At 41.3% G+C, this 14756-nt stretch overlaps 1 protein-coding gene and 1 long non-coding RNA gene across 2 annotated transcripts; both read left to right on the forward strand.

Moving 5' to 3' along the window:
* The first annotated feature begins 9720 nt into the window (after positions 1 to 9720).
* LOC143710859 (uncharacterized) lies at positions 9721 to 11360 on the forward strand. Its single transcript, XR_013194661.1, has 4 exons — positions 9721 to 9776; positions 9950 to 10103; positions 10406 to 10533; positions 10981 to 11360. It is a non-coding gene; the product is annotated as an uncharacterized LOC143710859 (long non-coding RNA).
* Positions 11361 to 12041: 681 nt separating this feature from the next.
* Positions 12042 to 13621, forward strand: LOC143710705 (fish-egg lectin-like). The gene is made up of 5 exons (XM_077201795.1): positions 12042 to 12214; positions 12333 to 12560; positions 12732 to 12943; positions 13129 to 13253; positions 13358 to 13621. Exons 1-5 carry the CDS (start codon positions 12157 to 12159, stop codon positions 13500 to 13502), a joined length of 768 nt encoding a protein of 255 aa, XP_077057910.1. The 5' UTR covers positions 12042 to 12156; the 3' UTR covers positions 13503 to 13621.
* The last annotated feature ends 1135 nt before the right edge of the window (positions 13622 to 14756 follow it).

The raw sequence follows: 14756 nt of genomic DNA on the forward strand, positions 1-14756 counted from the left end.
CTAAATGTAGCTAGATGACGTCACGAGTCAATTAGCATATCCATGACGTCATCATTCACGTAGTACTTGCGTTCTGCCTGCCTAATGTGTTTTCTCTCATGCTCACATTCTTTATTTTAATATAATATAACCGAAGGTCCAATAAAGCTGTTCTCATTACCTATATTATTTTTGTCAGACAATAGAACAAGTAGCTATGATATAGTGACTGACTACATTTTTTTTTATATGTGTCAAATTATCTGAATTGAGAGAGTTCGGGAACTGGGTGAGAGCTCTGTACATAGTGAGTATTGCAAGTAAAAAGCACAAGAAAAGAAAGGAAATTAAAATGGTCAAACAAAACTCTTTAAATATAAAACAAAAGAGAATCAGATAAGTGACAAGTCCATGGGGGGAAAAAATGGCGCATGCTCAACACATGAATGTGCTGCTGCTGACCAGGCACTGGTCAATGACGTGCTGAGAGACATGGTTGACCAGTTCTATACATCTACCTGGATGACATGTTGAGTTTTTTTCCCGCTCTCACCAGGAACATGTTCAGCATGTCAGACAAGTGCTTCTGAAGCTGTTAGAGAATGGGCTTTATGTCAAGGTGGAGAAATGTTTTTCATGCACAGGCAGTTCCCTTTTTTTGGATATATTGTGTCATCTGAGGGAGTGCACATAAACCCCGACGAGGTTCAGGCTGTGATTGAAGATTGGCCAACTCCAGATTCCCGTTTATGGGGTTAGCATTTTTGCATCATTCCAAATAAATAGATTGAGATTCACAAACAAATGTTTTAACCACACAAACAGCTCAATTTGAATGAAGCTCCCATAGATTGTTACAGCTCCTTTCAAGGGTGCAAAATTAATCAGATTCAGTTCCCGCCTCGAGTGTAAAGCCCTGTGCTTGGTTGTAGCGAGAACTTACGATTGGTCAGCTCAATGTGGCCGTTATCTGATTGGCTTTAAGTAAACGGTGAGTGGAGTCCACTTATTTGTGGATCTGTCTGTACGTCAACGCTAAATCCACAGATGCGTGAAGGGATTTACAAATGCACAAGAACCGATTCACAAATGTGTGCAGCGATTTACAAATGCACAGAAAGTGGTTCACAAATAAATACCAGGCAGATTTGTGTTTGTGACATAAAACGCATTTGTCAAAATCTTTTTTTTATTTGCAAATCTCATATTATTTATTTGTGAGTTTTAAAAAGTGTTGTGAAACTCTTTACATTTATTTGTGGATCTTTATTTATTTGTGAATTTGATTTTTGTGTGTGTGTGTGTGTGTGTGTGTGTGTGTGTGAATCTCTTCACATTTGCTTGTTAATCTCAATCTATTTATTTGGAATAATGGAAAAATTTTAACCGCATAACTGTAAGGCCCTGCAGAGGTTTCTGGGCTTTGCCACTTTTTGCCAGCGTTTTATTCGCAATTACAGCCAGCTTAGCTGCCCCTTTGACAGCCTTGACCTCCACCAAAATGACATTCAGGTGGTCCAGCATGGTTGATGCTGCATGTGTTCTCCTAACTGAAAAGCTGCTTTGTTTCACCTCCAATTCTTATTGCCCCTGATTCTTCTCATCAGTTTGTGGTGAAGGTTGTTTAAGATTTTATTATTTAGAGACTAAGTAATTTAGCTATATATTTGGTCACAATTATTTCTTCTGTCAGTGACTTTGGATTTCCTCTGTGTATGTGAAAGACCTTGAATGGAATGTTGTTTGCTGCAGAAAATTCTATTCTGAGAAGTCACATGGTAAAAGATCTTTACCCAAAACTATCTATAGGGTGTGTTACATTCTTTGGAAGAAGATGTATGTATATAACTCTGAACCAAAAAATACTTGGGAGCGCGCTGGAAGGCCAGAGGGCCAGTGGGCCGGAGGGCCAGAGTGTTAGAGCGCCGTTCTATGGAACGGGACGGCGTTCGAAAATAAAGTCTAATTATTTCTGATATCAAAGATCTCTTCGAAGTTATTTTTCAGAAAGATTGAAAACCACTTCAAGGTCAATACGTCAGAGGTGGGGGTTGGCGCGGTTCATTCCCAGTGCTCTTTTGCAGACAGCAGGATGTATCCCTGCGCATATTTTTTCTCATCGTTCATCAACTGCTGAATGCAATTACGACATTGGTAATAGAGAGTTGCTGGCAGTCAAGCTTACCTTGGAGGAATGGCGTCTTTGGTTGACAGGGTTTGGGGGTACCTTTTATCGTCTGGACCGACCACAAGAACCTTGAGTATATCAGGTCTGCCAAGAGGTTGAACTCTAGGCAGGCTCGGTGGGCTTTATTTTTCGGTCGTTTTGATTCTTCCATTTCCTACCGTCCGGGTTCCAAAAGCAGCGAGTTTGATGTTTTATCCCGTGTTTTTGACCAATCTGAACGCCCATCGTCTCCTGAGTCCATCTTGCCACAGAAAATCATGGTTTCAATGGTGACTTGGGAGATCGAGATACGTGTTACCCATACAAAAATGTAAAATATGGCCATATATGTACTTATATTTTAAATAGCATGACATATATCTATTCATTTATTTGACTTATCTGAGAACACAATATATGCCTGCAACATATATGAACATTTATGTGTCCAAACATGTGAAGAAAATATTTGAGTTCATCCATATAATACCATATATCTGCATATATTATAGTATAGTATTGGTACCTCGCATATACGGACAACATTAAGTATAAATATGTGACATACATATTTGTTTCCCACATATTTAATAAATGTATGTAAACATACATGCATGTGATACTGATGCATTGAAATAAGTACATGCATATATACATGTATGCGTCATAGGCTACATATATTTAACATTTATGTGCATATATGGGAAAATATATGGTAATTACATGAAAACAGCCCTTTTTGCTATATTGTTTCATATGTCTATATGATTTAAATAGCCTATATGAATTTTGCATACATTCTCATAGGCAGCAGACATACATGGGCACTGAACTTATATATGTAATTTACTTATTGACATATATTACATTTCTGCATGGGTAATCCCCTGGATCATGGTACAACATGATGATCTTATAGAACATGATGGACAGTGGCTGTGTTTTTTTGTTTACATAGTCTTGCTTTAACGTTCATTAATATAAGATAGTAGCTATTGCAAAAAAAAAAAAGACAAAAAAGTTGACTGTAAAGCTATTCTATTGCTGTTATATATAAATATTGTCCAACATTCAATTATCTGATATAGCATGTCCTTTACTTTTATATGTTGGTATTAATTCAGTGTTTGTAATGCTAATACTTAAGGTTTTGTGGGGGGAAAAAGTAGAAAATTGGTCTTTAAGTCTATGAAATAAACTATTAAAAAGGATTTGATTAGCACTAGTCTAGTGATTGTACGTTATTGTGTTGTCATCATTCAGCTTGGATTTGATCTTTAATGTAACGTTACTTTAAAAAAAAATACAAAGCAGCTGATATTGCCATATCGACAGCAAAAAGCAAGTGGATAGTGATGTGAAGTCCGGCTCTTTTCAAAGAATCGGCCTTTAGAACGGCTCGTTCGCGAACGACACATCAACACTAGTGGACTGCCGAGTCGCTTTCACCCCAAAATGGCGGAAGCGTAGCGCAGCTGCATGTTGCAATGGAACGTTCTACTGAGTTTCGCCTCTTGTTCTTCTATACCAAAGTTCTATACTCTTTGCCTTACCTGCATTAAAGGGAAATGATGATCGAGGAGGCATTATATAACACTAGGGGCTGTAGGCTGACTTCCCTGATTTTCGTCTCTTCAGCGAGCTCTTCGCATCGCTGGATCTGAGAGAAGCCACCGCCGCCGTCGAACAGCGGACAGCCAGTTTAGGAGAGCGCTGAGGAAGCCGGCCGTCTTCGCCACCTTCAGCCATCCGTGCGAGCTACGCTATCCGGCGACGTATCCTTTACCTTGCTAAAACCTATTCTTAAACCTATTATAAAAGAGCAGCGAGTGTCTTTTTTAAGACGCCTCGCACTTCCGGCTGTGAAGCGCTTCCGCTGTCGACCCTGCGGGCTCGACTCGAAGCCTTCAACACCCCCCGCCTCTCCTCACCGACGCGCAGCTGCCGCTCACGAGCCTCACTGCCGTCGCATCTGAGAATGAGGCCGAGGGACACGTACGAGCACGCGGTTAGCTCTCTTTACGTTACAAGAGAGCTACCCCGCCCTCGTGTCCCCGTTCGCGCGTCATGCAGAGCCCTCTCGAGCTCTCTGCATGACCCGGACAGGCATCATCTGTGTTACATGTAGGTCCCGGGCCCACTACTCGTGCGCGCGCCCTCGTGCAAACACTGTTCCAGTTCTGCAGTGGTTCAATTAGCAGCCAACGAGCCGGTTTGTTGACCCTCTCGCCTGCACACAAACGCCGTTTTCACGGCGACCCAGAAAAATCTCAAAAAGAGTGTTTAATGTCTGGTCCGGCTCATGCCGTCGGTGTTGTAAGTGTAATGAAAGTGCCCACGCCCCAGTGTTCACCACTACACATAAGCACTCCGAACCTCGCAGAGCACACTCTCATGAAGCGCAGAAAAGCCGCTTGAGTGTTGAATGTAAGAAATGTGTCCACAAGTCTGTGCCCACTATCTGCCCGCTCTGTTACACGATCAAGAAAGCACGTTATGAATGTAAGTCTCGTGCCCGCCAGAGTGCGTTCACGCTTGCTAACAAAAAACCTCCCCCCGGGCTCCGCCCGCGCGTTTAAGTGTTATCACAAAACGCAAGGCATTAATAAAACGCTCCCCATCCATTATGATCGGGGCGTCAAATACACTTGTAAGTCTAGTGCCCGAGCTCACGCTTACAGGAAGCTTTTCCGCCCGGAGCGCTGCTCGCGCGTCAAAGAGTGAAAAAAGAATGTTCCCCATCCCTTATGATTGGGACATCTCACATAAATCAGCCGGTCTCGGCTTTCAGCGAGCAGCCATTGCCCAGAACCGAGAGCGCGCGCGCCGCACTTTCGGCTCCGGGTCAGTTTCAACAAAGAAAGAAGGTTATGGATGTAAGTCTCGTGCCCGCCAGAGTGCGTTCACGCTTGCTAACACAAACCTCCCCCCGGGCTCCGCCCGCGCGTTTTAAGTGTTATCACAAAATGCAGGGCATTAATAAAACGCTCCCCATCCATTATGATCGGGGCGTCAAATACACTTGTAAGTCTCGTGCTTGCGCACACGCGCTCACGCTTACAGGAAGCTTTTCAGCCCGGAGCGCTGCTCGCGCGTCAAAAAGTGAAAAAAATTAATAAATTAAAAAAAATAAAATAAAGAAGAATGTTCCCCATCCCTTATGATTGGGACATCTGGCATAAATCAGCTGGTCTCGGCTTTCAGCGAGCAGCCATTGCCCAGAACCGAGAGCGCACGCGCCGCGCTTTCGGCTCCGGGTCAGTTTCACAAAAGAAAGCAGGTTATGAATGTAAGTCTCGTGCCCGCCAGAGTGCGTTCACGCTTGCTAACACTAACCTCCCCCCGGGCTCCGCCCGCGCGTTTAAGTGTTATCACAAAACGCAGGGCATTAATAAAACGCTCCCCATCCATTATGATCGGGGCATCAAATACACTTGTAAGTCTCGTGCCCGCGCACACGCGCTCACGCTTACAGGAAGCCTTTTCGCCCGGAGCGCTGCTCGCGCGTCAAAAAATGACAAAAGACTGTTCCCCATCCCTTATGATTGGGACATCTCACATAAATCAGCCGGTTTCGGCTTTTCAGCGAGCAGCCATTGCCCAGAACCGAGAGCGCGCGCACCGCGCTTTCGGCTCCGGTTCAGTTTCACAAGTCCGCAAATGGCGGCGGTCTGAACCCGGAGGCCATTCGCCCCCTAGCGGCTCACATAGCTGCGTGGGAAACTATCCCAGGGATTTCAGAATGGGTGTTGAGCACAATAAAGCAGGGCTATACACTTCAATTCATTCGCCGTCCCCCGCGCTTTCAAGCCCGGACCGCGACGATAGTGAATGCGGAAGTAGCACACCTACTTCACGCAGAAATAGCAAAGCTGCTGTGCAAAGGGGCTATAGAAAAGGTACCGCCTTCTCTGAGCGAGTCAGGCTTTTACAGCCGATATTTTCTCGTACCCAAGAAGGACGGAGCCTTCAGACCTATCCTAGATCTGAGACATTTGAACTAAGTGCTTGCGAAAAGACCGTTCAAAATGCTTACGACCAGGAAAATCCTCGCGCACGTTCGCCCGAGGGACTGGTTTATTTCTCTAGATCTGAAGGGTGCCTATTTTCAGATTCAGATAGTACCCCGTCACAGGCAATTTTTGAGATCCGCCTTTGACGGTCAGGTATATCATTACACCGTCCTGCCGTTCGGCCTGTCCCTGGCACCCCGTACATTTACAAAGTGCATGGACGCGGCGCTCGCCCCCCTGAGAAGTCAGGGGCTGCGAATAATGAACTATCTGGACGATTGGCTGATATTGGCACTTCCACGAGAAGGCTCTACGCGTCTAAATGGTCGGTGTTCTCTGGATGGTGCACCGACAGAGGTCTGGACCCACGGACATGCGGGATGGCGCATCTGCTCACATTCCTACAAGAGCTGTTGGATAAGGGAAGGTCCCCATCCATGCTCAATGTATACGTGGCGGCCGTGGCAGCGTTCGCAGAATCGACGCACGGCCAGTCATTGGGAAGACACGAGTTGGCCATCCGCTTCCTTAGAGGAGCTAGAAGGATGAATCCTGCCGCGCCCCCCATCGGTTCCCATGTGGGATCTTTCATTGGTCCTCGAGGCCCTGAAAGCTTTTCCATTTGAACCACTAGACACCGTGGGGTTGAAATATCTATCACTGAAAACCGTCTTTCTGACTGCACTGTCGTCAGTAAAACGTGTAGGGGACCTGCATGTGCTGTCTGTCAGCGCGTCGTGTCTTGAGTTCGGACCGAATGACTCTAAAGTCATCCTCAGACCTAGACATGGCTATGTCCCTAAAGTGATGGGCACTCCATTCAGAGCGCAAGTTATTTCATTGTCAGCTCTCCCAGCATCTAACAGCGAAGGTGATGTGAATCTCCTCTGCCCTGTCAGAGCGCTCAGGTTTTACATTACGCGCTCCGCCTCCTTCAGGCGTTCGGAACAGCTTTTTGTTTCGTTTGGTGGGCGCACCAAGGGTCTCGCCTCCTCGAAACAGAGCCTGTCCAGATGGATAGTAGACGCTATAGCGGCCGCTTACGCGTCAAAAGGTCTGCAATGCCCTCTGGGCATCGGGGCTTATTCCACGAGAGACGTGGCCAGTGGAATTTCTATCCATGACATATGTGTAGCGGCGGGCTGGAGCTCCCCGTCTACCTTTGTCAGGTTTTATAACCTAGAAGTTCCTGCCTTGCAGGCTAAACTGTTGTCAGTCTGAAGGAGAGGTGTATTCTGCCCAGATCTCCTGCTCAGATCACTCTCACATGACTCAGCTCTCCTGGTTGAGCTGCACTAAGTAGGGTATGTGCCATGTGCCTATACAGACCGGCGCGCTGCTCTGTATTCCCTATGTGTGCTTATGTACAAGTGATGGCCCCCGTGGCTGGCCACCTTATTTTTTCCACCTATAGGGTTCCCCTGAAAGCTCGGGGTCTTATGTGGATGCTTGGCGCGCACGGCGTTGACAAAGTGTTCCCGTAACTTACGCAATACGAGAGAACCTCTCGTAAGAGAATTATACTCGGTTACTAACGTAACCTCGGTTCTCTCTAGAGAGGGAACGAGTATTGCGTAACCGGCCGTGCTCGCGCCACGAGCGACTTCGCTTCAGTCCACGAAAACCAGGGAAGTCAGCCTACAGCCCCTTGTGTTATACGCTAAGCCACGCCCATTCTGGCGGGCTGTGACGCTATGAAGGCGCGGGCGGACTTCATTGGGCGTGACGTCACGCCGGGCTCACTGGTAGGCTGCAGCAGTTGCCCGCAAGGCAGCCAATGAGCACGCGAGATGGCCTGCTCTAGGTCTGCTAGCTGCTGCACTGCGTTGACAAGGAATACAAAATTAAGGATAATTTTTTGGCTTCAGTATCTCGAGAAGATGAATCTTTCCCGTAGCGTAAGCTAAACTTACGCAATACTCGTTCCCTCTCTAGAGAGAACCGAGGTTACGTTAGTAACCGAGTATCGTTTTTCGGCACAATTTGATGAAAGCCTCAAACCACACTTCAGAAAGCCTCAGTTTCCCATAACTAATGATACCTGCACATCTAGACAAAACAAGAACTAGACCTTGGACACACTGATAAACTCAAGACGCGCACGTACATGTTCTCAATATGCCAAATATGGTGAGGTTTTACAAACTGTGATTGGACGCCCAGGACCACACTAAAAAACGATGGGTTATTTTTTTAACCCAACCGTTGGTGTATGCATGTTGGGTCATTATATTGGGTTATCTTAAAATTTGTTGGGTTATTTGGCTAAGCCGTTCGGGTTATTTTTAGTTATAACCTAACTGTTGGGTTAAAAACGTTCGCTAAACTAGCCTATTTAAATGATTGTTTATTTGTGAAATCCATCAGCTGAGATCAAAAAGGAGATGGCTAACTGCCGAGTTTCCTTGCCTGAAGAACAACGAGGGACATGGAAATGTAAGTTGTGCTGATTCTGATTAGATAATCGAGAGCTGATAAAGAGGATCAGTCCCCACTTTTTTTCATAAGAGTGATTTATTTATATTTATTTGCTGCAGGAGTCATGGTATACACCTGGTCGTTATCGTCACCCTGCAACAGGTTACCTGGAAGAAAGACTACACAATGTGAGGAAACGTCTTAGAGCCCCACACAGTCAGAGACAGCACAGCCATCACAGAATTCCTCTTCCCGACCAAGTTTTCCACTGGCAGGTTAGAACTAGGGATGTGTCATGATTGTCCGAAACAAGTGCATTTTTAAAGGGCCAAGTGAGTGAGATTTTTACTTGCAATTGGACAAGTTGCCAGTACAGGGCTCAACAATAAGGACTGTTCGATGATGCTGAGGACAGTTGATTCATTCATGTTACTATTTCATATAAATCCAAAGAGTCATGCTTAAAGAAGATGGCCATCTTTAAATATCTGCAAAGACCAGAGCATTAAAATTACATAAATGTAGGCCTATATTACATGTATAGTCTCTTAGTTTATTTGCTTCTATTTTAGAACACTTGATGATTATCTAATAAAATCCTCAAAACTGAAGCAATGCTCTTATAGCTACAAGTGCTTGAATGGGATGGATTACTCAAATAAGCAAATTCAGTCATTTACATCCTACATTTTAGCTTCCTAAATGACTTGCCTATATGTTTACAACAACTTCCAACATGGTTGTGACAATCATAAACAAGGGCCAGAACAGTTTTTAAGGTTAGTAAATCATGGCAAGGTTGTTTTTTATTTTATTTTAATTAATTAATTTAATTGGTGTGTGCCTAAAAAGCTGATAATTTGAATGGGGTTTTAGAGAGAGAGAAAACATTTGCAGTGCTAAGGGTACCCCAGAACCAGGTTTGGGAATCACTAAGATAGTTAATTATCACTCAAGTTTTTTCCAGATGTTGTCCCTAATTTTAGTGTGTTTTATCTGCTGTAGAGTCTGAGTCATCTTTGACTGAACTTCACACAATGATTGAGTGGCTAAATAACAACAGAAGCCCCCACAGCCAAGTCGAGGAGTTAATGAAACGTACAGCACCTCATCGTGCAGCGTGAATTCGATCCTCTGATACAAAAACTGTTGAGGAAATAAACAGAGAATATCCCAGACTTAACGATTTTCCTGGAATGGTGAGTTTTATTATTATTTATTATTATGAGAATTATTTGCATTTTAGGGAATTTATTGAAGGGTTGTCTTGGCCTGTAGTAGAAATCCTACATTATTTAGAAAAGTAAAATGCTTCATTCTATTGTTACTTGTAATCTTGCAAAAAAATGTTCAATTTAATGTTTTTGTTTAGATATCACAGGACTTTGGAGTTTTATTCCCTGACAATGCAGACCGCCTTTATGAGTTTTGGGCTCCTGTCTTCACTGACCGGATTTTACTTTTTGCAAGAAAAGAACCCAAGGCTGCTGATGTCCTTCTTGAAAGTCTGGAAACATTGTCAAATGGTAGGACATCCTATTAAAATCACATAAAGTATACCTATATTTCTAGTCTCTGCACAGGTAGTTTCAGATCTGTTGACCAAATTATAGTTTCATATCACTTAAATGAAATTTCCAAAATTACTTTTAGTATCTAAATATCTATGTTGAGCACACTCTTTCTGGCATGTTATTGAATAAAAAAAGGTACATTTCTTCAGGAATACTGTAATTATTTGAACAAGAAAAAAGTAGGGTCACACTTGATTTGATCCTCTGGTTTTTTGAAAACTGTAAACATTCTTTCTGTAAACTTGTCGTTCAAGATGTTCGTGGTGAAGTTGCCTTTAAAACCCTTCCTGCTGTTCTGCCGTTATCGCCATACCGCACAGATGGGAAAATGGTCCGTCCAACTTATGCTGAAATGAAGCACAGCTTCATTGACATTAAACCAGTAAGTAAAAGCAACACTGCAACATCAGCTGTTGAATGGCTTTATATATATATATATATATATATATATATATATATATATATATATATATATTATTTGAGGTTCATTTATTGTTCATATAAAATTTTGTACAAAAATGTAATGTTTTGGATAAAAGCGTCTGCTAAATGATTAAATGGAATGTATTCACAAAACAAATTATTACTCTGTTTTGCCTTATTTCCAAAACAATCTGCAGTTAAATGTTCTGAACAAACATAATCCTCTGATGATCCAAAACGCCATTAAAAACAAATAAATCATCCACTCATTTCTAATGCTGGAATCAATCAGAAAGATGTGCAGAAACACAGAAATGCTGTTTATTATGGACATGTAAATAAATATATTGTATCCATAGAATGTTCTTCACTATATATGCCAACTAAAGTATATTTATCTTTTAAGGTTGGAACTAATATGGTGCATTACCTAATTAGTGAGACAAGCCAGGATCCACACATCTTGGTGCTTGGGGACAAAGAGAACTCCTCCCAAGTTTTCATCATTTTCAACGTGGAGGCAATTGAAAAGGAGACCATACTGCAAGCAGTGGATGTGTGCTTCAAAATATTCTACATCTATGACATTAACTACCCAAAGCCTTCTGCTCCCATTTGGGAGTTTTTACAGCATGCTGTCTATAATATTCCTGAAGGAGTTCCTTCGATACATTGCCACCTCCTTAAAAGCTTTGTTTTCAATGTTACTGATCATCAGTAGGTCCAGTAGCCAAACACCATATTAAGGTGTTTATAACACAATGTGTACAGTATGACCTTTTTTAATAAGCATATTTATTTTTTATTGTACTAAATTTGTGTACTGTATGTACAGATGGATTTTGAATTTGTACTGTATTTAGAGTTTTCTGTGTGTTTAGGCACATCTATACAGTATAGCCTTTTTAATAAGTATGTTTATTTACATTTATTGTGTCACATCTCTGTATGTTTTTAATTTATGTACTGTATGTGCACGCATGTTTTAAATTTGATGTGTATATTTTAATATTTGCAACTCATAATTGTTTGTTATATTTATTATACACGTATATATTTGCATTCTAGGTTAACTAATATTTATTACATTATTAATTTAATACTTGAAGCATGTTAAAACATATTTATTGTGTTTATACTCCAATAAAAAAAAATTATTTAAAAAATTGTATTTTATTTATTAAAATAAGGTCCTAAATAAAAATAAATATTTAACTCAACTGTTGGTTTAATTTAACCCAACTGATATTTAACCCAATGCATTGGGTTAAAATAACCCACAGTTGGGAAGGTGCTATACCACCCCATAGTTGGGTTATTCGTTGGGTTATTTTTAACCCAACATTTTTAAGTGAGTGGATGTTATTGCCTGATTGTCTCCCTAATCAAACACACCTGATTCAACTCATCAGCTCATTGTCACATATCCCATGTGATATTGAGCTGATGAGTTGAATCAGGTGTGTTTGATTAGGGAGACAAATAAAACGTGCAGTTTTTTTTTTCAGGAGCAGGGTTGAGAAACACTGTGCTAAATTAGCCTATTTGTACAGGTCTAAGCAACAAATTGTGTTGTGGGGCAATGAAGGTTTATCAGATCATCCTGCTACTTTTCTGCTGCAAGTTCCTTCACACTCTGGGTAAGCTACTAATGTGTTTTGGGAACTTAAATGTATAGGCTACATATAGGTCTAATAAATTCCTTTTGAATCTATTTGCAATCTCTCTTTGCAATTGCAATCTCTTATGTGTGCGCAGCTTTAAACTGTGAAGTGATGAATGGCATACTGAAGCAGATAGACGCTGGGTCTGGTTCAGTGGTTGGAGTGAACGATCAAAATGAAGCGTTTTTCCTAAATAATAATGTCTTCATGAAGATCCAAACGTCTCTAAAACACTTCAGTGTTGGTCCTGCTGGTCAGCTCGGGGTGAATGCGACAGACAGGATCTTCAAGTTGCTGGGTGGCAGCTTTGTGTTGATTGGAGGTTAAGAGACTGACTTTGTAGAGCATAAAATTACAGAAATCATAAGATGTATTTAATCTGTTATTAATGTTTTTTTTTTTGGAAATCATTGTTTTAAAACCAGTCACAATAACCTTATTGTTCTTCCCATGAAACTAACTAATATTTCATCTATCCCGTTGATCCTGTTAGGTCTTCTCAAACAGGTGGATGCTGGAGGTGATCAGATCATTGCAGGTGTCAATATGAATGATGACATCTTCTGTTTAAATATGGATGCAAACAACAATTGGCCTCCCAAAACTATTCCTTGGGTTCATATTAATGGGAAGCTGAAGTATTTTAGCTGTGGCCCGTACAGCTGTTGGGGAGTGAACAGCGCTGACCAGATCTTCATCTTGAAGGTGATGTCACAATGTTAAATACAGGGGCTTGAGTTCAAGTTAAAATAAACCAGGTTCTTAAAAGTAAAAACCTGTGTGAATAAAGTAGACTTCATGCTAAAGATTTTTTCTAACAACTAAAGAAACTGGTATGGAAGCAGCAAAGGCAGTTTCTTGATGCGACTATCATGGTTGACTGCTTGCAGGATGTGTCTAGTAATGCCTGTTCTGGGTCCGGCTTTGTGAATATTGCTGGACTTCTGTCAATGATTGAAGTAGCAACTGATGGCAGTGTTTTTGGTGTCAACTATCAAGGGTCCTTATTCCAAAGGTGAATTGAACCTTTATCATATTGTATTAACAAAAGTGATGAATGTCAAAAATGATCTTCTGATGTAAATGAAACGCTGCTCAAACCATTTCCGTCTGTTGCAGAACTGGTGTCACGCAATCCAACCCCGCTGGCACAGACTGGATCTCAATGGTTGCCTGTCCCAATGGCCACAAGCATGTGAGCTTTGACCTGGGATATCTGTGGGTCGTCTGTGTTGATGGCTCCATCCGTAGGTGTACTTTATAGTCTGCCATGAGTCACTGCAGCAACAGAACAACTCCACTAGTTAATGTTTTCAAAATAGAAATCTTGACTGTACTTTCTCTTCTCTGGTTTGCTGTTGAATTAAAGCATTAATTATAGCATTATTGCATGTTTTATCAGTAATTATTTTGTTTAGTGGATTGCAAAGTGAAGAGTGGGATATGTGCAGCTCTACCATGGAAATTCACTGAGTTTTCTTTCTTCGGCCTGAGAATTAATGTTTATGCTTTTAAAATGTATAAGAAATTTAAAGCTGTATGGAGTGTTAATACAAGAGGTGTAAAATACTTGGATAATTTATCTTGATTACTGTAGCTTGCATAATATTTTGGGGGATCTGAACATCTCAAGTACAATTAAACTGACTAATTGTACTTTTAATTGAAGGAGGGAAAAAAGTAATTTTTACTCCATAGTTTTTTCAACTTGAGGTTCTTTTTTCTTTTCTCTCCCAGTTTATGCACTTCAAATATGGTAAAAGGAAGCTCAAACGTGTGTGCTTGACATGCGAGAACCAATGATCATTATGTTAGAAAGATCAAGTTAACTTATTTTTTTTTTTAAGCCTCCGTTATGACTTTTATCAGGGAAATATCTGGCTTCAGAGGTTCACCATCAAATCTGAGGAAGCCAAGTTGCTCTTTTCCCAAAGAAAGTTTATTCACTATTTTTGTCTGTTTTGATTTAGCTGTCCATGTAGGTATATTGGAGTCATTCCCCGATACCGGTACGATTTGGACTTAGACATTTTTGGATTTGTTTTTTTTTACCAATATGTATTACTTTTCTGAACACCCCCACAACATTAATGACATTTAACTTTGAGAAAAACATTTTCCCACCCCAGGCATCAAATCCCTATTATTGGTAATTATTTTAAGATAATGGCACTATTAGTCTTCAATCCTGTTATGGACACTGTGGGAGCTCTCTGAATATCATAAAATAAATTTGTAATGAAGTCAACATTTTTCTATCAATCAGATGTCCCTCACACTAATTCAGTAATTGCAAATGTAAAGTGTACATATAATTTCACACTTATGCTATACTAAAGCCTGAAATGGGCACTTTTTGTGACCGCAACCTTATACTTTTTGATCTAAGATGTGGCTTAACTTCAGAATTTGAACTAAAATCAGTATTCTTATGATTGCTCTGAACATTTCAGACTGAGTTCAACAAATTACTTTCTCATAAACATAAAAATAATAAAAATGTAGGTGTGACAGGGAT

The sequence above is a fragment of the Siphateles boraxobius genome, unplaced genomic scaffold (genome assembly GCF_051911475.1).
Source record: "Siphateles boraxobius isolate OS27281-9 unplaced genomic scaffold, OSU_SipBor_1 48, whole genome shotgun sequence".
In the NCBI taxonomy this organism is placed as follows: domain Eukaryota; kingdom Metazoa; phylum Chordata; class Actinopteri; order Cypriniformes; family Leuciscidae; genus Siphateles; species Siphateles boraxobius.